At 55.0% G+C, this 24,915-nt stretch overlaps 1 protein-coding gene across 4 annotated transcripts in view; it reads left to right on the forward strand.

Moving 5' to 3' along the window:
• LOC144945478 (microtubule-actin cross-linking factor 1-like) overlaps window positions 1-24,915 on the forward strand; it is a 327,032-nt gene that overhangs the window by 189,958 nt on the left and 112,159 nt on the right. For all 4 annotated transcript variants that reach the window (XM_078873993.1, XM_078873994.1, XM_078873995.1 and 1 more), the window contains 13 exons: window positions 479-655; window positions 1,635-1,758; window positions 2,664-2,875; window positions 4,569-4,733; window positions 5,318-5,476; window positions 6,681-6,850; window positions 8,063-8,222; window positions 8,917-9,040; window positions 9,449-9,684; window positions 10,469-10,598; window positions 11,164-11,363; window positions 12,421-12,958; window positions 13,090-14,639. In XM_078873993.1, the coding sequence (XP_078730119.1) occupies window positions 479-655; window positions 1,635-1,758; window positions 2,664-2,875; window positions 4,569-4,733; window positions 5,318-5,476; window positions 6,681-6,850; window positions 8,063-8,222; window positions 8,917-9,040; window positions 9,449-9,684; window positions 10,469-10,598; window positions 11,164-11,363; window positions 12,421-12,958; window positions 13,090-14,639 (3,945 nt within the window). The remainder of the gene's footprint in view (window positions 1-478; window positions 656-1,634; window positions 1,759-2,663; window positions 2,876-4,568; window positions 4,734-5,317; window positions 5,477-6,680; window positions 6,851-8,062; window positions 8,223-8,916; window positions 9,041-9,448; window positions 9,685-10,468; window positions 10,599-11,163; window positions 11,364-12,420; window positions 12,959-13,089; window positions 14,640-24,915) is intronic.

The following is a 24,915-nucleotide window of genomic DNA, read 5'->3' on the forward strand; positions in this document are numbered from 1 at the left end:
ACGACGATGATGTTTGACCGTCGTCATGCATATTATTTAAAAAACCTAGAGTGGTACAGCAGAGGAGAACGGTGCATCAAAATCGGGAAAATTTTAATACAATGAGGGCATGAGCTGACCAGTAGAGCGAACAAAAATGTTCAGTCGAGAAAACTAACAGCATGTTGTGACCACCAATGCGAACCCAGGATCTCAGCGGTGCCAGGTCATTTCACTGACCTCTGAGTTAACCCAGCCAACTGAGACAATTGCAATTAACCTGCAAAACATTGCCAGTTAAATTAATGCGTATTTCTTCTTTCACGTAAAATGTTTGTTTGATGTCGACAACGATGAAAATAATTGTTTTGTTTCAAATAGAGCATGATGATCCTCTTTTTTATTTTCTCTTGGCCACCCTCCATCGGCGTTAACAACACCGATGTTTCGGTCTAACGCCCGCACTCTCTCCCCCCTCTCACCCCCTCCCCCCGTGCAGTGCGTGCAGCTGGGCTCCCGCTTCTCGGAGGCCCTCGGCCTTCGCGCCGAGTTCCAACGCGCGTCGGCGGAGCTAAGCGAGCGGCTTCGCGCGGCGGAGGGCCGCGACGCCGGCCAGGCCGCCGAGCCTGCCGCGTCGGAGCCCGCGGGACTGCAGAGCCAGCTGGACCAAGCGACGGTGAGCCGTGCGAGCGGCGCGCGGCACGGCGAGCCGTCGTTGCCATTGTCGTCGTCGCGTTAACTCCGATTCCCGAGACGTCTGCAAGTTAAAACTAAACTATTTTTTTATTTTACCAAGCAAGGCCCGCTGAGCTCTACGGCTCTTTTTGCAGAAGTGACCAGGCCACAAACGATAGCTCGATGAAGTGGCTTATCACGTGGAAACTTCTAGCAGACAAATACGTGACCACGGGGAGAACATGCAAACTCCAAATATACAGCAGGCGTCAGGATCGGGATCGAACCCACGACCTCCTGTATACCGGGCGAGGCAGTTAACATTTCGCCACAGCGGAGAGTTGCAGTTCAGGGCTAGTTCACCTCTCAACCTCGGAACGCGTAAGCGGTTAGCGTTAATTTTATTTAGAGGAGGCATAGCACCATTGTTTTACAGAAGTACTCACCGCAGGGAACCGTAGCGACACGACCGCACTCTATGATAACTGGCGCCAAAATGTGACACACACCCTCCCGCATGGCCTTTTACTTCAGCTTCTGTTCTGATGACGTAATTGTATGGAATCAGAATGGAATCAGAAGAAAAACTAATGACGTACACACTCAGAGCACGAGTCGGTCCGACCTAAGGTTTTATTCATGTGGATTTATTTATATGGCCAATGTATGAGTGAATCATCAGCAGCTGACGCGTTTTAGAACTGAAAGACACATTGGCTTGACATTAATGTAAATAAATCCGATAAACAAGTCCATTGTCACTGCTTGACACGAACACATTGAACTCCCTACGGGATTTAAACTATGCCTGATCTCGCAAAATGTGACGGATGCATAATCCAACCAAGAACTGAGTGGGAGGACATCGGGCGCATTTAAGACTATAATAAACAGACTTGTCATTCTTATCAGAGGTCACCTTGAGGCTCGCCGTGATGCGTGTCGTCGCGAGTTTCATTCACGTCCTGTTTTGTTTTCAGGCGCTTCAAGGCGACGTGTCTACCCTTCAGCCGATGCTGGAGAAGCTCAAGCGATCGACCTCTTCGCTGCTCGAAGTTGGGGAAGATCTCGGCGTGAATCGGCCGGAGATTGAACGAGCTCTGGGTACGATATGTGTTCGCAAAAAACACTTCACGCGAGCATTTATAACGTTGCAGCAACGTAGCGGTTAATGGTGGAGCCCAGCTGTTGCTTGCTCACGACACTGCTGGCAGAAAGGGCCTCCACTATTAAAGGAGCTCCATGGAGCCTCTGTAGAGGCTATATGGTGGGAGTATCCACGCTTTACCCCATCTCGCGCGGCCTGCCGATCGACTAACTGCGCTGTACCCATTTATACTGCTGGGTGGACAGAGGTGGAGGGGGTAGATTTAAGAAACTCGCTTCACCGAGAGAACTCTGGATTGCAAGGCCAGTGTGCTGACCATTACACCAGGGCAGCATCCTCTACGTTGTAGTCGTAACGTATACGTACACCTCCCTTCGTTCCACGAGAAACTTTATTCGCTCGGCGGCCCTGGCATTAGGGTCGTGGGCGGGCCGCCCTGGGGTTGGCAAGCCGCGAGAGAGAGCGTGGCGCCGACAAATACAGCGAGGGAAAAAGTATTTGATCCCCTGCTGATTTTGTACGTTTGCCCACTGACAAAGAAATGATCAGTCTATAATTTTAATGGTAGGTTTATTTGAACAGTGAGAGACAGAATAACAACAACAAAATCCAGAAAAACGCATGTCAAAATTTTTATAAATTGAATTGCATTTTAATGAGGGAAATAAGTACCTGACCCCTCTGCAAAACATGACTTAGTACTTGGTGGCAAAACCCTTGTTGGCAATCACAGAGCTCAGCAGGGGATCAAATACTTTTTTCCCTCACTGTACTTACGAGCACGCCGGAACCTCCTCTCCGGAGTTCACACCGAACGTCTCCAACCGCTAACCGCTGACCCCCCCCCACCCCCGACTCCTGACCCCCTGACCCCCTGACCCCCTGACCGCGTGCGGCGCAGACGAGCTGACGGCGCGAGCGGACTCCCTGCGCGCGTCCGCGGCGGGGCGGAGCGAGCAGCTGCGGCGAGCGGTCGCGCGCTCGCTGGGCGCACGCGAGGGCCTCGACGCCGCCGCCCGGTGGCTCGCGGAGGCCGAGCGCGAGGCCGCCGCGAGGACGCCCCCGGGGCCGCTGTCGTCCGCGGCGGTCCGCGACGAGGTGGCCAAGAACGAGGTGGGTCGCCGCTCCGGAAGGGAGATGCTGGGGGGAGGGGGGGGGCCGGGGGGGGGGACAAGTGTGGGAGGAAATAATAAAATGATACAAATAAAACATAATAAAATAATTCTCACGACGTTTCGGCCACAACGCAAGCAGCCATCATCAGGTGAAGACCAGGTCTGTCGAGAAGACAGCGTCTATTCAGACTCTGTCTTCTCGACATTACTTCCCTTCTACGTGACTTTACCGAAAGAACCAAGGAGATGAATCCCTGCAGTCACGAAAGCTTTAAATCGAAATTTAAGTGTGGGAGGGTCGTGTTTTTATTTTTTACGATCGCGGTTGCAGAGCATAGGCCTAAGTGGGCCCCCGATACCCCAAGCGTCGAGCAACAAACTGCACTGTTGAAAGCGTGATAGGTAAGGGTTGATAGGTCTCTTGAATTCAGCAAGGTTAATATCAGGACTTGGGTCAGGGGAAAAGAGACGATGGGAGAGAAGTCAACGTTGAGACGTGCGAGTGAGGAGCAGACGGAGCAATATTTTGACCTGGTGGTTGATGCCAGTGAACATTTATTTTCCACGCGGTACGTAACGGCGCGCATATAACCAGCGCGAACTGCGTCGGCCGCAGGCTGCATCGCGCGACCGGGCCCAACCTTGCCGTGGTCACGGGGGCGGCCGCATTGCGGGCCGCGTCGCTGCTACCGGGCCGGCGTGCGCGGTTGTTTCGCGTGGACCCATTTTAGCGGACGCCATTTTTAGAGAGCGGGCAGCTTGGGTAATACTTGCTCTGGACGCTCAGCTGGTGTGTCTCCTAACTGTTCGGGTCCCTGAGTTCTTCAGATCGCCTTCGTATCAGTACTGCCAAGGTCAAGGCACATTTCCTGGGATAATCGGGCGTTTGCCAGTGCAGCTCTCAGGCTTTGGAACACTTTGCCTTTTATAGTAAGACAGAGTCATTCGATATACTCATGTCTGTCTTGAAAACTCACCTCTTTAAGTTTAACACGTAGGCCTTCGTGACCAATTTGTCACGTAAACGAAGCGTCTTAATTAGTTACTACGACTACTTCATCACCTCCTTAAATTGGCCTTTAGCCCCTAGTTTTGGCCGTTTACCCTGCAGGTTCTATTTATTTTGTGATTTCCATACACGGTGGCACATTGGGATCTACGGACAAAATTATTTTAGTGGTTAGATGTTAACTACCTCGCCTGATTATACAGGTCGTTGGTTCGATCCTGACCCTGACGCCTGTTGCTGTATATTCGGAGTTTATATGCCTCTCTCCCCGTGGTCGCGTGGATTTTTCTCTGGGACCTGCAGTTTTTTCCCTCCGCATTCAGAATCAACATCACGTGTTCAGAGTTTTTGGCTGCTGTTCATTTTCACGTGATGATAAGCCACTTTGCTGAGCTATCATTTGTGGCCAGATCGCTTCTGAAAAATAACTATATAGCTCAGTGGGCCTTACCTGGTGAAATAAAAATAGGAAAAATAGCGTACGAACGATGAGACTTCCAGTGCAGTCACGGTTGTGCTGCGCGGCTCTCCGATGTCCGACGTTTCGCTACACGTGCCGGGAGCTTCTTCAAAGTACTGCGTTGAACCGCTCGCTTTCTCCCACGATTATCGAGCGATGCCGGCGCTTGGCGTCAATAACCGGCAACGCCGAACACAAAATGCTGTGCTGTCGCCCGTTCAGGCCATGCAACAGGAGCTGGCGAGCCACCAGGGCGGACTGGCCACCATCGCCGAGAGGCTGGGAGATCCGGCGAGTGCCGCTGAGGAGCCACCGGGCGGCGGGGTCCTCCGTGAGGATCTCGCCGCCGTCACCCGGCGCTTCAGCAAGCTCTCCACGCAGTGCGAGGTGGGCCGCACACAAATCCCTCGGTTCTCTATCCACGGCTCCCCGGCGCGTTTCCCGCGGCGCGATGTCCGATGTTTCGCTCCGCCTGCTGGGGTCTTCTTCAGGAACATATTTGGCCGAGTCAACGACACGTGCTAAAAACGTGTGAACATATCGGAAGCAGGTGATGTACACAGATCGAAGTCTGTCTTCTTTAGGCCAGAGGTCGCAACCGGCTACCCGATACCCGTACCCTACCCGATACCCGGCTACCCGTACCTGGCCGGGTACGGGTATGGCCGGGTACGGGTAGGGGTGCTCGTTTGCGACCCTGGTGCGGCCAGGTACGGGTATGGGTAAGGAATCAAAACCCTTTTGCGACCTCTGCTTTAGGCACCTTGCTGTGGTGCTTTCATCATTAACAAAATAAACAATCAGACAATGCACCTCCTTGCACATCCCATCAGCTCTGTTTGTGTGGATGGGCAAACATGGGAAGGGGGCGCATCGTCTGCCAATTTAATCCAGTACTTATTGTCTACACGGTGACGCAAATACAATTTTGTGTGTTTCACGTTCCGCCTCTTGTCGTCTGACCTTGGCAGGAGCGCAAGGAGAAGTTGCTACGGCTCACGGAGAAGGTGGAGGAGTTCGAAGAGGGGGCCGTCTCATTGCAGCGCGCCATTACCAAGGACTCACAGGCCTTTGAGAAGGAAGCCAATGGGCCCAATGCTGACCTGGAGCAGATAGCAAAACTTCTGGAGGTGAGCCTCGATGCCAGGAGTGTTTTTTTTGTTTTTTCGGTTCAAAGGAGCTCGTTTTGTCAGCCTTCTTAGAATGCCCCCGGTTTTTTTTTAGAACATGCTTGCTGCTTTGAAGAAGGGCCATCGCCCTGGACTTCAGCTGATTACTCGTACAACTCTTCTTATCTTTAGTTGGGGGGGGGGGCTCTATTGGTGAATCTTATTTTTCATCTTCATCCATGGAAACTTCTGTTATCCATGATGCTATCTCATGTTAAACAATCGCATGAATATCACGCCCTTTCCCCACGGAAAACCACGGTAAACCATTATTGTATTTTTATGACATGGTTGGGAATAATTTTGTACAATTATTTTCGACTTTTGTCTTGTGGTGATGTTTACCCATCGCACCAGGTACTCGTTTAAAGATGAGTCCACCTAGGGGAGGCCCAAGATAATTATTTTTCATATCATTTAATTTGTTGAGCCAGCTGGGCCAGGATTGGGCAAAACCTCGCCCACTTTTTACCCAGGCAACTTAAGAGCACAGACTAAGTGACACTAAAATAACATTAAAACTAACATCAACATATTGAAGAAACACATATCAGAGAAAAACAACATATATACTATTATATTCTTAGGTTTTTTCGGTAAAGTCACGTAGGTAAAACATCAAAATTAATGAAAATAAAACATATATATATACTATGAGACCTCCTTTACCAGTGGCAAAATATAGTAGTAGGTTTTTACCCTTTAAACTGGTACAAAACTGACACCTTTATACAAGGCATCATGTTTGCAATAACCACAACACAAGTAGTCAAAAAGGTACGCCTTTTGGTGTCATCTGGTCCAACACCAATGGAGACTAGGCTCTAAGGAAAGTTGTCTCGGGTGTGGACCAATCAACTTCAAGGACAGTGCATATTATTATCATTATCAGAGTTGTTTCTTTTTTTGTGTTGTGGTTATTGCAAACATGATGCCTTGTATAAAGGTGTCAGTTTGGTACCAGTTTAAAGGGTAAAAACCTACTACAACATATATACTGTTAAAAGTAGAATACATTTGTGTTAATTCATCACTGGTGTTGGCCGTGAGCGTGAATCTAACTCGGGTCACAGGGTTCGTAGTGCACTCTTGGGACAAACGCTCAGAAGAAGAGGAAGGAGGAGCGACTTTGAGCGGTGCGCCCGTGCCGTCGGTGTGAGCGCAGGAGTCGGCCGGAGAACTGGCGAATCGGCGCAAGGCCCTGGAAGGCTTGCGCGACCTCCTCGCCGGTGACCTCGCCGACCCGAGCCCCTTCGCGGACACCAGCGGTCTGACCCGCACGCTGTCCGTCCTCGGCGAGTCGTGCGAGGTGCTGGAGCGAGCCCTCCACGCCAGGTGCGCCGCCGTGCGGGGGGGGTTTTTACGCGTAGCCGCGGATGGCCGGGCGGAAAGCCGTCGCTTGCTCGGGCCGATTGTAGCTTCGATCGCTCGACCGCGTCGGATGACACGACGATGAATTTCGATTTAAAGCTTTCGTGACTGCAGGGATTCATCTTCTTGGTTCTTTCGGTAAAGTCACGTAGAAGGGAAGTAATAAAATAATAAAAATAATAAAAATAAAACATAAATAAAATAATTCTCACGACGTTTCGGCCACAACGCAAGCAGCCGTCCTCAGGTGAAGACCAGGTCTGTCGGGGAGACAGCGTCTGACAACGTTTCGGCCACAACGCAAGCAGCCGTCCTCAGGTGAAGACCAGGTCTGTCAGACGCTGTCTCCCCGACAGACCTGGTCTTCACCTGAGGACGGCTGCTTGCGTTGTGGCCGAAACGTCGTGAGAATTATTTTATTATGTTTTATTTTTATTATTTTATTACTTCCCTTCTATGTAACTTTACCGAAAGAACCAAGAAGACATGACGATGGTTAGAATAAAATTGATCACCGCCGTTCCCGCTCGTGCCGCCGGACGGGAGGCGACCGGCGGGAGTAATTGTCAGCCGCGTCGTTCTGGGCGCGGCTTGTGAGGTTTTCCCGCCTTTGCGAGACAGGATTTCGGAGCTGTACACTTTTATAGGGCTATAGAGAGAAAGGGAGAGCAAATTCCATGGTATACATGTGTAGCGTGCCCTACATGAGAGAGCCAACGAGCTGTGGTGAAATAAATAACAATCCGCTCCGCTCTGTCATTCCACTGGTGGATGAAAGCCTCCGCACGCCACGTCGCTTGTGGGTGCTGCATAAGCGTACTTCACCCCGCTGATCAGTACGCGTTGGTGAAGGGCGGGTCCAAGCAGCGGTTCAGATCTCACTCACCCATGGTCTAGAATCGAACTCGGGTCACCGGGTTCACACTGCACAGCTGCGGCCACTCTTCCCACGAGCGAAATAATGGATCATCGTTTCGAAACAATTTGACGCCCGTAACGTGACCATAAGAGTGTATTTCCATCGGTGATGTATGTATGTTGAACTTCTTTCGCACCGTACGTAGCCAACCGTGCTAATCGGAGGTGCGGGAAATGATAATCGCATCGTCACGTGCTTAATGCCCCCCCGCCCCCAACCCCACTTCCCACCCCCGGCACCCCCCCTCCCCCCGTCAGGGAGGAGAACCTGGCCTCGTGCCACCAGCAGATGGAGCAGTTCCAGTGCGCCATCGCTGAGGTGCAAGCCTGGCTGGAAGAGGCGGAGTCCCGCGTTCCGTCGGAGCAGAAGACCACGCTGAGCACCGACGCGCTCCAGGAGCAGTTGAACTCAGTGCAGGTGGGGTGCAGCGTGATGCATCGGTGGCTCCGCAGGGGGGGGGGGGGGCTTTTGCTCTTTGAACCCTCCCTTCACTGAGGTCGTGGGGTCGATCCCGACCTTGACGCCTCTTGTATATTTGGAGTTTGCGTGTCTCTCTCTCCCCGTGGCGGCGTGGATTTTTCTCCGGGTCCTCCGGTTTCTCTCTCCACATGCAGAATCAACATTGCGCGTTAAGACCATCTGGCCGCAATAGATGTCCAGATGATAACAAGCCACTTCGTTGAGATATCATTTGTGGTCAGGTCTCGTCTGAAAAAGAGCTATAGCTCACTGGGCCTTACCTGGTAAAACGAATTTCATTTACATATTTAGTTTCATACAGGTACGTCCCAAGATACGGTCACCTCCTCGACGCCAGTGGAAAGGAAGTTTCACAAGGTGTGTGCCGTGATCCACCAACCCCCCCGCTGCCTCCGCAGCGCTTAGATTGCAGGCCACGTGCAGCAGCATAGCCATCACGGCCCATTTCAATCTGTTCTCTCATTTTGTCGCGAGCGGTAAAATAAAAATAGAATCGGGGTGCGAACTATGACACTTCCGGTCGACCTTTTCGCGGTTGTGCTGCGCAACTTGGCTTCGACATTGTTCGCGACTAATTGCTGCTTTGGCGGCCGGTGGCGGTGGCGGCGGTGGCGGCGGCGGTTTCCGGCAGACGGTGCTGACCGAGTGGGAGGGGAAGGCGAGCGCGGTGCGTGGAGTGGTTGAGAGAGCGAGCGAGACCGCGCGGGCCCGGAGCTCGGTGACGCCGCCAGCCCACGACGCCGCTCCCACACCCGGTGAGGGCCCACCAACTCACCGCCCCCTCCCCCCCACACGACACAGAGACGACCTCGGCACAATTCCACGGGTGTCACTCTGTAGTCGCCACCGATGGCTCGCTATTATCGCTGTCATGGTCTGTATCATCATTGACATTACATGAGCAATCATAACCACCACCATCATCATCATCGTCAAAAAACTTAACTACAGGGGCCCAGCACCTGCAGGGGCAGCACTAACGTCCTCGTGGGGTTGATTCACCAAGTCTCTCGGGCATTCTGGAGCCGTCTCGGGGCGTTCCTGCCCATTAGACAGTGCCCAAAGGTGCGCTCGCAAACAGCAGGGTAGGCACAACTCCCATCACCACTCCTTGCTCGCACGTCAGCCGACTCAACAAGCCCGTCCCTCCCACCCCCCAACAGACGTGGTGGAGGTACGACGGGAGGCCCTGGCCGTCGAGGCGCGCTACTCCGACCTGGGCGTGCGTCTGCGCGAGCGCTCGGGGCGCCTCTCGGGTGCCCTGGCGAGGACCTCGTGGGTGCTGGAGGAGGCCGACGCTCTGCTCGCGTGGCTGGAGGAGCGGGCCCAGCTCACGGCCGCCTGGGGCCCCGTGCCCGCCGAGCCCGACGCCGTGAGGGCGGAGGCCGACAAGCACAAGGCGAGGCCGCGCGGGGATCCGCGCTTTGTTTTCGTCGCTGTCTGGTTTTTTTCGCTTGCCGGATTAAAGGGGCCCGTCGCAGCACCTGTGTCGCGGTGTGTTCGAGGCCCTCCTGATACTTTCAGAATCGGAATGTTTGTTTTGACTGGAGGAGGAATTCTGATGAAGCTGTGAAGCGCTGTTTCACTGATGTCCAGTAGGGGCGTGGGGGAGGTTTGCGAGTTACATCAGCAAACCATACAACAAGCTATGTAAGAGGAGCAAGATAGAGAACGTGATTCGTTCCTGGGTGCCCCCAACGCACACTTACCAGCGCGGTGAAGTTTGGCGAGACAAATCCCACGCATGACCTTTATCCAGCGGTGGATTCACACAGCTCTCTAAAGAATTATTATTCATAACAAAAAAAATTCCCACATTATTCCAATTGTGATGCCATTGATGGATTGTCTCTCACAGCGAGCCATGTAATGCCACCTTGGGTCAGAAAACAGTCCCTGGCTCAAACCGAGATGCGAGCCCAGGATCTCAGCGATGCCGTCTCATTGTTTCTGGCCTTTGAACCTGGCAAAAAAATATAATGGTGGTACGACTGGTCAGACATGCATGAGCTCCATCGCTTGTCGTATCACTTTGATGAAAATGATGATGTACGCATGTTGAACTTCTCTCGCACCGTACAAAGCTAACCGCGCTAATCGGAGACGCGTGATGACAGCGGTGACGCTGACAGTCCTCTCTCTCCTCTCACACCTCCATCGTTTTGTTCCCTCCGCGGCACCAGGCCTTCCAGGAGGACCTGGAGGACAAGGCCCCGCGCATCCAGAAGGTGACGCAGCTGCTGAGCGAGCTTCTGGAGTCGTCCTCGGACGACCCTGACGCGGACGCCCTGCGCAAGCGGCTGGACACCATCGGTGCGGGTTCACGTCCACGCTTCGTTTCCCCATCGCCCCTCGTCTTCCGTCGCTCGTCGCGTTTGCGGCTGACGAGGAGGCCGGGCGTCCTCCCGACGCTGCGCTTTCTCTAGTCGTGGACAATCGCTTCCCGTAAAACCAGGGGTGGGAAAACCTATGGCGCGCGACTCATTCAAAAGGCAAGGGGGGGAAGAGTGGCGGTGCATTGATTAGCGTGATGTTGTTATAAGTCCAGTCACCTTAGTTCGATTCCTGGTGACGGGTAACAGTGGCGAACCAACCTGGACGAACCAGTATGGCCAAACGACCCCACAACTGACATGGCATCCAACAGCGGATTTATAGAAACATGAAACGAATAAGAACAAAGGCTGCATCGTTAGCCTTGAGCCAATTACGCTGCTGCAATGCGGCGTGAATGACAAAGGTGCCAGTTGTGTCTCGCATTCATCGTTCGCCTCCACCTCGTCGTCTTTCCATTGGACGCAACCGACCCCTTACGACCCCTGACCCCTTACGACCCTTGACCCCCCCCATGGTATTTTTTCTCCCTGCGCCGGCACAGAGCGCGGCTGGAGCGAGGTGCGGGCGGGGGCGGAGGAGCGGGCGCGCCGTCTGGAGGAGTCGTGCGGCCTCCACGAGACGTTCAGCGCCGCCCTGGCGCAGCTCTCGCCGTGGCTCGCCGAGAAGCGGCTCATGGCGAGCGTGCTGGGGCCGCTGGCGCTCGACCCCAACATGCTGACCAATCAGAGGCAGCAAGTGCAGGTGAGGTCGTGCTCATTACGTGGCGGTGTAGCGGTTAGCGCTACGCTGCGCTACGAAGCCGGCCACCCGAGTTCGATTCCTGCTAACGGCCAACACCAGTGTCGATTATCAGAACCGGTCCTGGGTCTCCCCTAGGTCAACTCAGCCTAAAATGAATACCTGGTGCGGTGTGTAAACATCGCCACTTGGGAGACAAAGGCGACCGGGCGTGGTGTTGGCCACCCACCCCCTCGTGTGCCGTGCCGGCCTTCATAGGTGCTCGCTGGCAGCACTTGCCCTAACAGTCTGTTAAGACTCTACTGGGGGATCATTGTCTTTTATTACACACAAAGTGCTTGCCACAGATGAACCACAATACCTCGTCCATCTCGTCAAGGAACGTAAATCATCATCATCATCATCATCATGCCAACTCCGGTCATCCTCGCAGCAGCAGCTGCTTTTGGCTGAGCCATCGAACAAAGACGGTCACTGTGTCGCGTGCTTTCAGATGCGGCTTCTGTGGCCGTCTGGAACGCTCTTTTTTTCCGATGTTAGGAAGCCACTGGATCATCTAAATTGAAAACTCATTTCTTTAGAAGTGCGTTTGTGTGTTTAGTTTGTTTTTCACCTCCAATTAGCTACATACGAAAGAAGTTCAACATACATACATACATACCAGGAGCGCTTTGAACGGTTCCAACCACATATCAATGTTCGTCCAACATTGGCGTTGTTTATTGGGATACTGCAGATCATAGGTGCTCGCTAACAGTGTTTGTCCCAACAGTCTGTTAAAAAATATACGGGGTGGGGGGGAGATATTTGTCTTTTTCCTTTGTGTGCGCGTGTGTGTGTATACTTTTAAACCTTTGTACATGTTCAGGTGTGTGTATTTCCGTGAGATGTTGGTGCATGTACGTACGTTGAACTTCTTTCGCGCCGTACGTAGCCAACTGTGCTGATCGGAGGTACGAATACGAGATCAGTGGCGGGGCGTAGATCCGCCATCGTGGTGGATCGTGGCCTCGCTCGACTCTTGTCGATAAAACCTCCCGCTCGCGCGCCCTCTCCACAGTTCATGCTGCGCGAGTTCGAGACCCGCAAGCCGCAGCACGAGCAGCTGAACCGCGTGGCGCGAGGCATCCTCGGCGATGGCACCGATTCCGCCAAAGACGGCGGCTCCGGAGAGGTGGAGGAGGAGGACGAGGAAAGCAAGGCCCTCCTGCGCGAGCAGCTGGCGTCAGTGAACGCCGCCTGGGACGGCCTGACCGGGGAGCTCCGCGACCGAGCCCAGAGGGTGGAGGACGCCGTGCGGGAGAGCGGGCGGCTTGCCACGGCCCTGGCCCAGCTGGCGGAGGGCACGGCGGTGCTGGCGCACGGCCTGGAGGAGGGGCAGCCCGCCATCGCGGCCACGCCGGACGCGCTGGTGGTGCAGCTGCGGCGGGCGGAGGAGACGATGGCGGCGGTGGCGGCGCTGGCGCCCGTGGCCGAGGAGGCCCGGGAGCGGAGCGAGAAACTCGGGGACGTCGTTGGCGAGGCCTACCTGCAGGCCGAGCTCAGGCGGAGGCTTGACGTCGCGCTCCAGCCGTTCAAGGAGCTGGAAGAAAGAGCGAGTGAGTATAAGGGAATTCTAAGCAACGTTTTGATTTCACTGTATATCGACGATGGCGATAGTAATCTGTAGCAATACGTTGCCGAGAATTGTGACGGTGGTGATGATGGTGATCTTAATACCAATCCGCAGGTAAGCGCCTGGAGCTGGTGCAGGAGGCGCTGCAGTGCTCGCGGAAGTTCTCCGAGTCTCTCGAGGAGCTGGCAACGTGGGTGACGGAGATGCGTGCCGAGCTGGCCCGGTTCCCCCCGGTGTCCATAGAGCACGGGTCCGTGCAGGCCCAGCTGGAGCGGCAGGAGGAGTTCCTGGGTCGCGTGACGGCCCGCGAGGGCTCCTTCCAGACGATCGTTGCGGACGGCGAGGTCGTGGCGCAGGCGACTCCGGGCCCGTCGGGAGCGGAGGACGCGGCGTCGCTGGGTGGCCGGCTGGCCGAGCTGAAGACGCGGTGGGAGGAACTGACGACGGAGGCGACGGCGAGGCGCAAGGCGATCCACAGGTGCGCCAAGAAGGTGCAGCGCTTCGAGGAGTTGAGGGAGGAGATCATCCGGCGCTTGACGGAGAGCGAGGAGAGGCTGGGACAGGTGGGCGAGGTGACCCTGTCGCTCGAGGAACTGGAGTCGCGGCTGGCGCAGACACAGGGCCTCCGACAGGACGTCGAGAAGCTGCAGGGCCCCCTGGAGCTGCTCACGTCTGCCGGCAGGGACCTCGCCGAGAGCTGCCCGGCCGACGCCGACTTCGTCGAGGGGCAGACGGCCGACATCGGCCGGCGCGTAGACTCCGCGATGGGCGAGGTGCAGACTAAGCTCGAGGTGACGGAAGCCGTCACCAAGCGGCTCAAGAGGTTCACGCGCGGCATCCGAACCGTCCAGGAGAAGCTCGCCGAGTCGCGGCGGCTCCTGGAGATGCACCGGTCCCTGGGAGCGCAGGCCGCCTCGAACGGCGGCCACCTGGAGAAGATGAGGGCGTGCCGCGACGGCCTGCACACGGCGTTGACGAAGGAGGCCGAGGACCTGCGGGCGGTCGCCCGCGAACTCGCCGAGCTGGCGCCGGGCGATGCGGCCGGCGCCGCAGAGCTCGCCGGGCAGGCGGAGCGCCTCGCCGGCGAGCTGGCCAAGGCGGCCGCGGCCGTGGCGGAGAGCTGCGACGCCCTGGAGGAGAGGGCGCGGGGCATCGGGCGCCTCCGCGGCGTCGCTCGCGACCTCTTCGCGCGCCTCTCCGACCTGTCGGAGGAGCTCGACTCGCAGGGCCCGCCGGGGAGGGCCCCCGAGACCCTCCGCTCGCAGCTCGCCGACATCGACCGCGCGGCGGCGGCCGCCGGCCAACTCGGCCGGGACATCGCCGACGCCGGGCTCGAGTGCCGGCGGCTGCTCGAGCAGGAGGAGACGGACGGGAAGGCCGGGAAGGCCGGGGAGCAGCCGGGCGCCGGCGAGGCGGAGCAGAGCGTCGAGCTGCAGGGCATGCGCCGCGAGACGGAGGCGCTGCAGAGGCAGTGCGCCCGCCTCGGCGAGAGGGCGGCGGCGCGCAAGGAGGAGGCGCGGACGGCGCTGGAGCGCGTGGAGGAGTTCTACCGGAGCCTGCGCCAGGTCACGGGCCTCCTGGAGCGCGCCGAGGAGAAGGAGGCCGCGCAGGGGCCCGTCGGGACGGAAATCGACCTCATCAATCAGCAGATGGCCGACTTCCAGGTGGGTCCACGATTCTCGGTTGATTTGCAGGTGGTGCGCGCACACGGCGCTACGAGGAGGGAATCGGGGGCGGGCGGATCGAGGGCGTGGATTGGAGTGGAACGCGGCAGGAAAACGCTGCGGATGTGATTCCGAAGGTGACGTTGTTACGCGTGCGCCGCGTGTCCCCGTGGCGGACGGCAAAGTGTCGGGTAAACAACTTGGAAGTTGCGTCTAGAACACGGCAGGAAATGTAAATGTAGTCCGGGAAGATGAAGGTGGTGATGGGTGGGGCGCACGTGCATGATGGAGGGAGGGCAGATTGCCGAGACAGACATGGGAGCGGCACGTGGAGCGCGATTATCAAGGTGGTGGTGCTGATGAGACTCTAAGAGCGATCCTTGCAAGTCAGGCTTCAACTTAGCAGGAGGGAAGTGAAGGCAAGGTGAGATGGCGTCAGTGGTATTGGACATCATCACCTGTTGACCTTGACCCACTTCGCTAGATTTTGAAGAGGTAGGTTGTCGGTTTACAGATATTTTCCGAGCAGTTGTGCTACGACAGCGCAGAAGACAGATGTGGTGGTTCAACTGTCTCTTACCACTGTTTATTGTTTATCCTGTTAGCAGTAAGTTTTTGGCACGGTTCGTGTAAATAATTTGCTGTTTTTTGCCCTTGTTAGTTTGTACATTCTCACCCTGCAATGTCCAGTCACTGCCGCCACTGCTGACGGTCTGAGGCTGTGACCTCTGGGTCTCAATGTAACTCTGTGAATCTCTGTATAACCGAATGGGTCTCTATGGAACTCTATACATCTCGATGCAACTCTGTAGATCTCTATGTAATTGCGTAAGCTGCAGAATCCGGAAAACTAACCGCCACTGCCGACGGTTTTGGGCCCTCGTCTTCCGTGTTGAAGAGCGGCTTTAGCTCCATGGGCCTCGCCGCCTGAGATAAAACATTGTGACTTGAAAACGTATTGCTTTTTGTGTTTAGTTTGTTGGCCCCCCCCCCGCCCACCACCGCGCACCTCCGATTAGCACGGTTGGTTACGTACGGTGTGAAAGAAGTTATACATACAGGGACTCCTCTGCTTACAAACGAGTTTGGTTCAGAGTTCTGTTTGTAAGTCGATTTGTTCGTAAGTCCAACTTTGCTCCTGTCGATTACAAACATGTTGTACGGTGTGTACACTAAACACGGGGTATGATGGTTTTAAAAGTTGTATAATCTCCTGTACATGTAGATGCCACTGGTTCTTCATGTTCTATAGATGTAGATGCCACTGGTTCTTCACATTCTGCGGGTGTAGATGCCACCATTGCCATCTATTGCGCGGCGGTTGACCTTACGACTCGGTCCGAACAGGCAACGGAACATACGGAGAGGTTTGTTCGTATCTCTGAAAGTTCGCAAGTCGAATGTTCGCAAGTAGAGGAGTCCCTGTAGATAGTACAGCTCTGATTATGTGTGGCTTGCACAGGCGTTTAAGCAACAGCAGGAGGAGACGTCGCTCCACAACAGCGTGCACGATGAACGCCCTTTCTCTTTGTCCAACTCTCGCCGGGGTCGATAGCCAAGTCAGCCACACATGTTACTGCCGCAGGATTCAACCTCGCGAGGTTACATTGCCACTCTGAGTCACTTGGCCCTGCTAAGTCGGTTTGGCTGGCATCTTATTTGTTGTTCACTTGGCAAAGGGCGCTCGGTCTGTGACCCGTTTACATCCACAATTACGCTTTGAAATAGCCGAGTGCCAAAACAAAGATTTGCCGTACAGTGTTAACAGACTGTTGGGGCAAGCGCTGTTAGCGAGCACCTATGAAGGCCGGCATGGCACACGAGGGGGTGGGTGACCAGCACCACAACCGGCCGCCTTTGTCTCCCTTGTGGCGATGTCTTATACCCCTTCAGCAAGTACTAATTTGAAGCTGAGTTGACCTAGGGGAGGCCAAAAAAACCGGTTCGGATAATAGACGCCGGTGTTGGCAGCGAGCGGGAATTGAACTCGGGTTCAGCGGGGTTCGTGGCACAACGTGCTAACCGCTCCACCACCGCTCCCCAGTGGCGAAACACACGCCGCTACCCACGCCGTGCCAACGGGAACCGTCAGTGCCACTCTGGTATTACGCACGCGGTTGCACAGCAGCAGGCTACCGGTGCACTGCAATGTTTGGCTGGTGGAAATTGAGTGGCTTTTAAGGTTTTTTTTTTACCCTTTTTCATTCGGCGTTCGAGCTCGCGTCTTCTCTTCGTGTGCAGCGGTCGGGCGATGCTCTCGAGGAGCATTGCTCCCGAAAGTTTCCAATCGAGCGAAAGAAAAATACAACGCGCTGGAAAGTAAACCAGTGTTGCTGCTTTTCTTCGCTGATCAAAATCTCGAGGGCGCCCCCCCGCCCTCCACCACCACCTTCCCGAGTGAGTTCGTGCGAGCCTCTGTCGGACGCTTGGCACGCGGCTGCCCGTGGCGGCACTTTCCCGGCAAGGCGGGGGAGCACAGTGCCGCTGAATGGAACGCGCCGTGAAGTGGAGGCGGCCTGCTTGGACTGTGTGTGTGTGACTACGGGGACTGTGTGTGTGTGTGACTACGGGGACTGTGTGTGTGTGACTGCGGGATCGCGGCGGGCACAGCTGCGACGGCGGTGTCTGCGCCCGGCCCGGCCCAGTGGAGCAGATGGCGTTTTCATTTACTGCGCACACAACTTTTGTGTCAACTCTCGTCGGTCACCTCGCTACGCCCACCTCAACACCCCCCCTCCCTTAAAAACTCTTTCATTCTCCTAACAGCGCTCCGCCCCGAACCGCCCACCCACTGATCCACTCACCCATCCATCCACTCACTCACCCACCCATCCATCGACCCATTCATTGACCCACCCACGCAATCATCCACACTTCCAACTATCCACATATTCAACCACACTCACGCATCCACCCATCCCTCCTCTCAGCCATCTACCCAAGCACCCGTTAAACCACTCACCCATCCAGCTACTCAGCCAATTACACATCCCACCACTCACCTACACGCTCGCTCACCCAACACACCAACCCACCCACCGGCCCACAAACTCCCCACCCGCACACTTTAGCACCCTCCTACGCACAATCACCGTGCCCAGGTTGGCCGCCGCGAGCTTTGGCATTGGCTGGGATTTGATGCGGCCCCGTTACCACCGTGAGAAAATCCGCGCCGCAAAAAAGAGCGGCGTCACGGTCCAGCTGACACCCGAGCCGAGCTCGCCGCTCGCATCTCTTTTTTTCTGCTTTTCTGTCGTCTCATTGGCCACCACCACCTTGGTGGCTATATTATGCAGCGCGCTGCGGAGTATGTTAAGCGAGCGTCCGTTACGATCACCAAGCCCGGGGCTGTGTGGTGGTCACAGCTCAGCACGCGGTTGCTAAGTTGCGGTTTCATCTCGGGGGTCGAAAGCAATGCCCCTGTCCCCGCCATGAGAACGTGGAATTTCCACCGCTGGCTCGGCGGTAAAAAGGAGATGAGAATTGTCCCACATTGATTTGAGTAGGGACACGGTTTTGCTTTGTTGCAAAAGAACGATTAATGTGTAGCCCTTTCTCTTTCCGCTGTTGGATGAAGGTATCACCACGCTGTTGGTCACTGGCATGGGGTCAGCAACCTGCGGCTCAATAGCTGCGTGCGGCAGCTCTTTCAAGGACTGCTTCGTGGCCGTTATTTGTCAATGACCCACCGTCTCATACTCACGTGCATTGCGACTCTTGAAATATTGAGGGCTTTTTTATGGAATTTGAAATGTTTAAAAATGTCTTTTCTTGTTATTTTGGATGCCGACCCGTTGCCATGGGGGTTGTTTGGTCTATAATTCGGTACGGGCGCCCGGACATCGCTTGCCAAGCATACCTTTTTTTACCATCCCCAAATTGTGGGGCGGAAAAGTACGTTTTTGGATTGTATATATGCGAAAAACGTCATCTTTCTCGCCCTTCCAAAGCATCGAGAGGTGTTCAGTCACTCGTTCGCAATAGCCTCTAGTCGAGGTGTAAAGATGCATGGACTTGTCAACATCGTTTCTGAAGCTCACGATACTAAACGGATGTTTTCTGTTCGTGTTTGTTGTGTTATGGCATGAGTTCCATGTAATCCCGCCAGCCACTCGTGGTGGCAGCATTAAACAGGCCTAGACGCGACACAACGTAACGTTCTGACCCACCCCTACTGAACATCTGTGAAAAAGAGATTGATAGCTCATCGGATCCCTCCGGTATAAACCAATTTTCTGATTCTGACAATGTTCACCGTTTCAAGATCGACAGGGCGCTCGCCACAGTGAAGCGGCAGCTCAGATCTCTGTACACCAAGATCCGCCAGCCAGCTTCGGGGAAAGAACTCCGCTTCTCCGAGGCGTGTTTACCAATTCGTGAAATTTCCCAAAAAAAACCTAAATGTCAAATCCCGAATGGAATCATGCCCCTCCGAATCGCGACAATTCAGTTTGGGAGCCCAGGTGAATTGTTACTTACACTGGCAGTGTGTACGTGTAGGCGATGCAGGCACAGTAACATGTGAAAGGGACTACCGGGGCTTTGCAACGCGACACCACGGACTACGAACAACACTCCTCCTCCTCCTCGGCAGTCCATTGAAACGCAGTGCGGGTCTATGTCCACTGCGGTCACTATTTTGGCTCGTTCCAAAAACTGACCTTTGACCGTAACTGCCTGATCCTTGTGACCCAAGGGTTAGGCCATCTCATCCCCAAGGATACACACACACAGGCAGCCACGGAGGTCACGGAGAGCTGAATGTGCGTGTTTTTTTACGCGTGTTTATGTGCGCGGTTACGCGTGTGTGTTGACTCACGTGTTTACTAGGTGCTGGCCACCCACCCCCTCGTCTGCCGTGTCGGCCTTCATAGGTGCTAGTCGCTAACAGCACTTGTACCAACAGTCTGTTAAGGCTACACGGGTGATCTTTGTTTACTATGCGTGCGGGGAGCGATGGCGCAGTGGTTCACGCACTGGCGCTTCGAACCTGGCGACTCGAGTTTAATCCCCGGCCATGGGACAGTGACATCCGAACCAGTCCTTGGCTTCCCCTTAGGTTGACTCGGCCTGAAATCAATACCTGGTGTCGTGTGTAAATCGTCACCCCTACGGGAAACAAAGGCAGCCTGGGCACGGGAGTTGGTCACACCCACGCCTCCGTGCCCCGTGCAGGCGTTAACCACGTGCTCGCGAATAAAATACTTTCCCCAGCAATCCCTGAGGCTACAACGGGTGACCTTTGTCTCTGTATACGTGTCTCTGTATACGTGTGTGTGTGTTTTCGTGTTGTGTGTGTGGGGGGAGCGGTAGTGTAGCGGTTAGCGCTACACTGCGCTCCGAACCCGGCGACCCGAGTTCGATTCCCGCTCACGGCCAACACCAACAGTGACGATTATCTGAACTGGTTCTGGGCCTCCCCTAGGTCGACTCAGCCTCAAATTAGTACCTGGTGTGGTGTGTAAACATCGTCACTTGGGAGACAAAGGCGGCCGGGCGTGGTGCTGGCCACCCCCCTCCCCCACGTGCCGTGCCGGCCTTCATAGGCGCTCGCTAACAGCACTTGCCCCTCCAGTCTGTCAAGCCTATACTGGGGGTTCTTTGTCTTTGTGTGTGACACGTGAAGAGATTACACATCTTCTTCCAGCGGAAGTTTATCTTTTTTAAGTCCTGGTTCAGTCCCCTAGGTGTTTTGTTTATGGGGCAGCTGTGACCTTTGGGAAGCCATAAATAGGCGACTCTTGTTTTTGGGGGAGATGGGAGCAATTGTTTATGGTTAGGATCGTAATGGTAACATCACTCGGAACAATAACAACAACAACAATAATAATCGCATGATTCGAGTTCCATCTCACATTTTTAAACTCAATAATTGTCTCTCCCCACTTCTCTCCGCGCTCGGGATGAGGTCCCAATGCCCCCAAAGCATCGGCCCTGTTGCCGGGGAAGGAGCGGTGGTGCAGTGGGTTAGCGCAATGTGCCGTTAGCCCAGCGGACCTTAGTTCGATTCCCGGCCGTGGCTAACATCAGTAGCGAGTGATATCTGAAACGGTCCTGCCCCTCCTCCGCCTTCGCCAACCCCGGGTTACGCAACGGTGGTGAAGTATGGTCATTCGGAAGCAATTAGACAAAAAGGCTGTACATTGAATGTTTTATTTGTGTGTGTTGTACGAGGAGAGGCAGTGTTCACGACCAATGGAGGCTACGTGTTTTATTCCTGATTGTGCACCGCGGCCAATGGAGTCTCGGAATCATTTTGGTTTTGTCTATGGTAATATGGCGCTGCTGTGGTGGTGAGATGTTAACTACCTCGCCTGGTGTGCAGGAGGTCGTGGGTGCGATTCCGACGCTGATGCGTGCTGTATATTTGAAATTTGCGTGTCTCTCTCCCTGTGGTCGCATGGATTTTTCTCTGGGTCCCCCGGTTTTTCCCTCCACATTTAGAAACACGCGTTTAGAGTATTTGGCTGCAATACATTTCCACGTGATAAGCCACTTCGTTGAGCTATCATTTGTGATAGCCAGGTCGCTCCTGAAAAAATAGCTATATCACTCAGTGGGCCTTATCTGGTAAAATTATAAAAAAAATATATAGTTGAGTTTAATAGTGTAATAAGTCCTTAATTAACCCACCAGAGCCTCGCCGAGGCAACATCCAAGAGGATCCTGCCTAGCAATCTTTGGCGGATTGTTTTGTTGGCTTAACTCCGATACGTGTTTTGTTTCTTGTGGGAGGAAGCTCGCGTACTGTACAAAGAGAACACATTCTAGCGAGGTGCAAAAACTATTTTAAAACATTTTATAAAAACCACCCCATAGGTTGATACAGCCTTTAACAAAAAAAATCATTTTTTTGCATCAGGTACAGTGCATACACATGAACACTGGGGTGATGAAGGCGTTTGTTCGTCCGTGCATCCGAGCGTTGTTCTGGGCCACACTGCCACCTCGGATGTACGCGTATGTATGTTGAACTTCTTTAGCACCGTACGTAGCCAACCGTGCTAATCGGTGGTGCGGCGTGGGGGGGGGGGTGGTTTACGGACAACAAACTAAACACCAAAAACGCAGTTACAAAGAAATTACGTTTTTTTCGATCGAGATTTAAAAGTGCATTTCGTGTGCAGCGCCGGCCTTAATCGGCGCTCGCTAACAACACCTGGCCCAGAAATGTGTGTGGCTCTAGGAGCGGCGGTGGTGGTGGGGTGGGTAAGGAGTGTGCCGTGGTCAGTGATGAGATGAGATCGGGGAGGAAAGACGTCCAGTGGAGTTGCCTGGGCGGCTGGAGCAAAAGGAAAAGTGTGCCTTTGTCAGCAACTTTCAGCTGGGACGCGTTGATGGAGCTGAGCCAGCTCCATACATACACACACACAACCAACACAGAGAAGGCGCTTATGGAGGAGGCTCGTGAAGGACGCTGCTGCTGCTGGGCAGTTGGAGGCAGTCGCCCTCCAGCAACAACGGAGGGCGGAGGAGCGACGCTCACAACAACGAGCAGAGCGCCGGGCTGCTGCAATGCAGCAAGTTGGCACAGTGGGGTGGGGGGGGGTACAGCTGGTGGTGCGTCTACCGGTCATCTCAGTCAGTCAACCCATGGCACCGGCTGGCTCTGCCCCGAGATCTCCTGCACCTAGCCTGGCACAGTAGGGGGTACAGCTGGTGGTGCGTCTACCGGTCATCTCAGTCAGCCAACCCATGGCACCGGCTGACTCTGCCCCGAGTTCTCCTGCACCTAGCCTGGCACAGTAGGGGGTACAGCTGGTGGTGCGTCTACCGGTCATCTCAGTCAGCCAACCCATGGCACCGGCTGACTCTGCCCCGAGTTCTCCTGCACCTAGCCTGGCACAGTAGGGGGTACGGCTGGTGGTGCGTCTACCGGTCATCTCAGTCAGCCAACCCATGGCACCGGCTGACTCTGCCCGAGTTCTCCTGCACCTAGCCTGGCACAGTAGGGGGTACAGCTGGTGGTGCGTCTACCGGTCATCTCAGTCAGCCAACCCATGGCACCGGCTGACTCTGCCCCGAGTTCTCCTGCACCTAGCCTGGCACAGTAGGGGTACAGCTGGTGGTGCGTCTACCGGTCATCTCAGTCAGCCAACCCATGGCACCGGCTGACTCTGCCCCGAGTTCTCCTGCACCTAGCCTGGCACAGTAGGGGGTACAGCTGGTGGTGCGCCTACTGGTCATCTCAGTCAGCCAACCCATGGCACCGGCTGACTCTGCCCCGAGTTCTCCTGCACCTAGCCTGGCACAGTAGGGAGTACAGCTGGTGGTGCATCTACCAGTCATCTCAGTCAGCCAACCCATGGCTAACAGCACTTGCCCCAACAGTCTGTTAAGGCTATACGGGGGGGGGATCTTTATCTTTGTACATGTGGTACTGGCCAATCCCCCCCCCCCCCCACGTGGTGACGTGTCGGCCTTCATGGGTGCTACTCGCTACCAGCAGCAGCAGCACTTGCACCCGACCCTCTGTTTGCAGAGGCTATTCGGGTCCGGGGATGTCCGTCGCCTTTGTGTCGGGGAGGTGAAGTGAGGTCAGCGTGTGCACCTCCTTCTGGCTTCCGTAAACAGCGATCTGGCCGACGAGATCCGTTGCCAAGCCCTCCCTGGCCCAGCCAGCCAGCCAGCCCACCGGGGACATTCAGAAAGCACGCAGCAACGTACATGGATGGGGGCTTTGTGTGTGTATACACTCGTCCTCTCTCCGTCTCCTTCTCTCCCGAGCGCCCGCGCCGTCATTTATATTAAAGTGGCGTTGCTTTCGACGTTGCTAGGAAACTGGAAGAAAAAAAAAGACGAGTAATACTTTTCTTTTTTAAATGGCCAGGCTACAGTTCTGCGCGTACATTTTACAAGAACCTCTCACAGGCGTGTTTTTTTTACTTTTACGCATTTCTAAATGTGTTCGCGCGCGTGCGTTTGAGTGTACGGGTTGTGCGTGTGGAGGGAGCGGTGGTGTAGCGGTTAGCGCTACGAACCCGGCGAAACGAGTTAGATTCACGCTCACGACCAACACCGGTGACGATTATCTGAACCGGTCCTGGGCATCTCCTAGGTCGACTCAGCCTCAAACGAGTACCTGGTGCGGTGTGTAAAAGCATCGCCGCTGGGGAGACAAAGGCGGTCGAGCGTGCTGTTTGGCCACCCACCCCCTCGTGTGCCGTGCCGGCCTTCATAAGTGCTCTCGAAAAGCACTTGCCCCATCAGTCTGTTACAGGCTATACGTCTTTATCTTTGTGCATCACGCCCACGGTCGACACCTGTGACGATTATCTGAATCGGTCATTGGGCCTCCCCTAGGTCGACTCAGCCGCAAATTAGTACGGGGTGAACTGTATGAACATCGCCACCGGGGAGACAAAGGCGGTGGTGGCGTGGTGTTAGCCACACCACCGGCCTTCAACGGCGCTCGCTAACAGCACTTGCCCCATCAGTCTGTTAAGGCTATGCGGGTGATCTTTGTCTTTTGTGTGTGCACCCCAGAGGTGTGGACTCGAGTCATGTGACTTGGACTCGAGTCAGACTCGAGTCATGAATTTGATGACTTGCGACTCGACTTGGACTTGCATAACAATGACTTTGTCCCACCTATGAGATGTGGACTCGAGTCATGTGACTTGGACTCGAGTCAGACTCGAGTCATGAATTTGATGACTTGCAACTCGACTTGGACTTGCATAACAATGACTTTGTCCCACCTCTGGTGCACCCCTCCCCCCGCTGGGGAGCGGTGGTGTAGCGGTTCGCGCTCTGCGCTACGAACCCTGGCGACCCCAAACTCGATACCCGCTCACGTTAAAATACCAGTGGCGAATGTATCTGAACTGGGACTCACGCTGGGTCGACTCAGCTTCACATGTTGTACCTGCTGCGTTATGAACACGCATCAGCACAGGGGAGAGACAAAGGCGGTCGGACGTACCGCTGCCCCCCGCCCACCCCCTCGTGTGCCATGCCAAACCTTCCTCGGTGCTCGATAACAGCACCCGCCCCAAACAGTCCGTGGAAGGCTATACGGGGAACCTTTATCTTTGTGTGAGCGCGTGTGCATCATTCACGTGCACGCGCGCGAGCGCGCACTGTCAGTGTGTGTACGCGGGTCCCGTGTGTTTTCCTCTGTGGCTCAATGCTGCTGCGCGCTTGTAAACAAACTTAAATCACTCGGAGCGGCGTCAGGGAATAATTAAGAACTCTTCCGGTTTGCATTCACGTCGACGGTCCCGTTATCGTTTCGGTCAGGGTGCACCCAGGATTTCGAGAGGATTGCTGCCAC

Source organism: Lampetra fluviatilis, chromosome 2, assembly GCF_964198595.1.
Source record: "Lampetra fluviatilis chromosome 2, kcLamFluv1.1, whole genome shotgun sequence".
In the NCBI taxonomy this organism is placed as follows: domain Eukaryota; kingdom Metazoa; phylum Chordata; class Hyperoartia; order Petromyzontiformes; family Petromyzontidae; genus Lampetra; species Lampetra fluviatilis.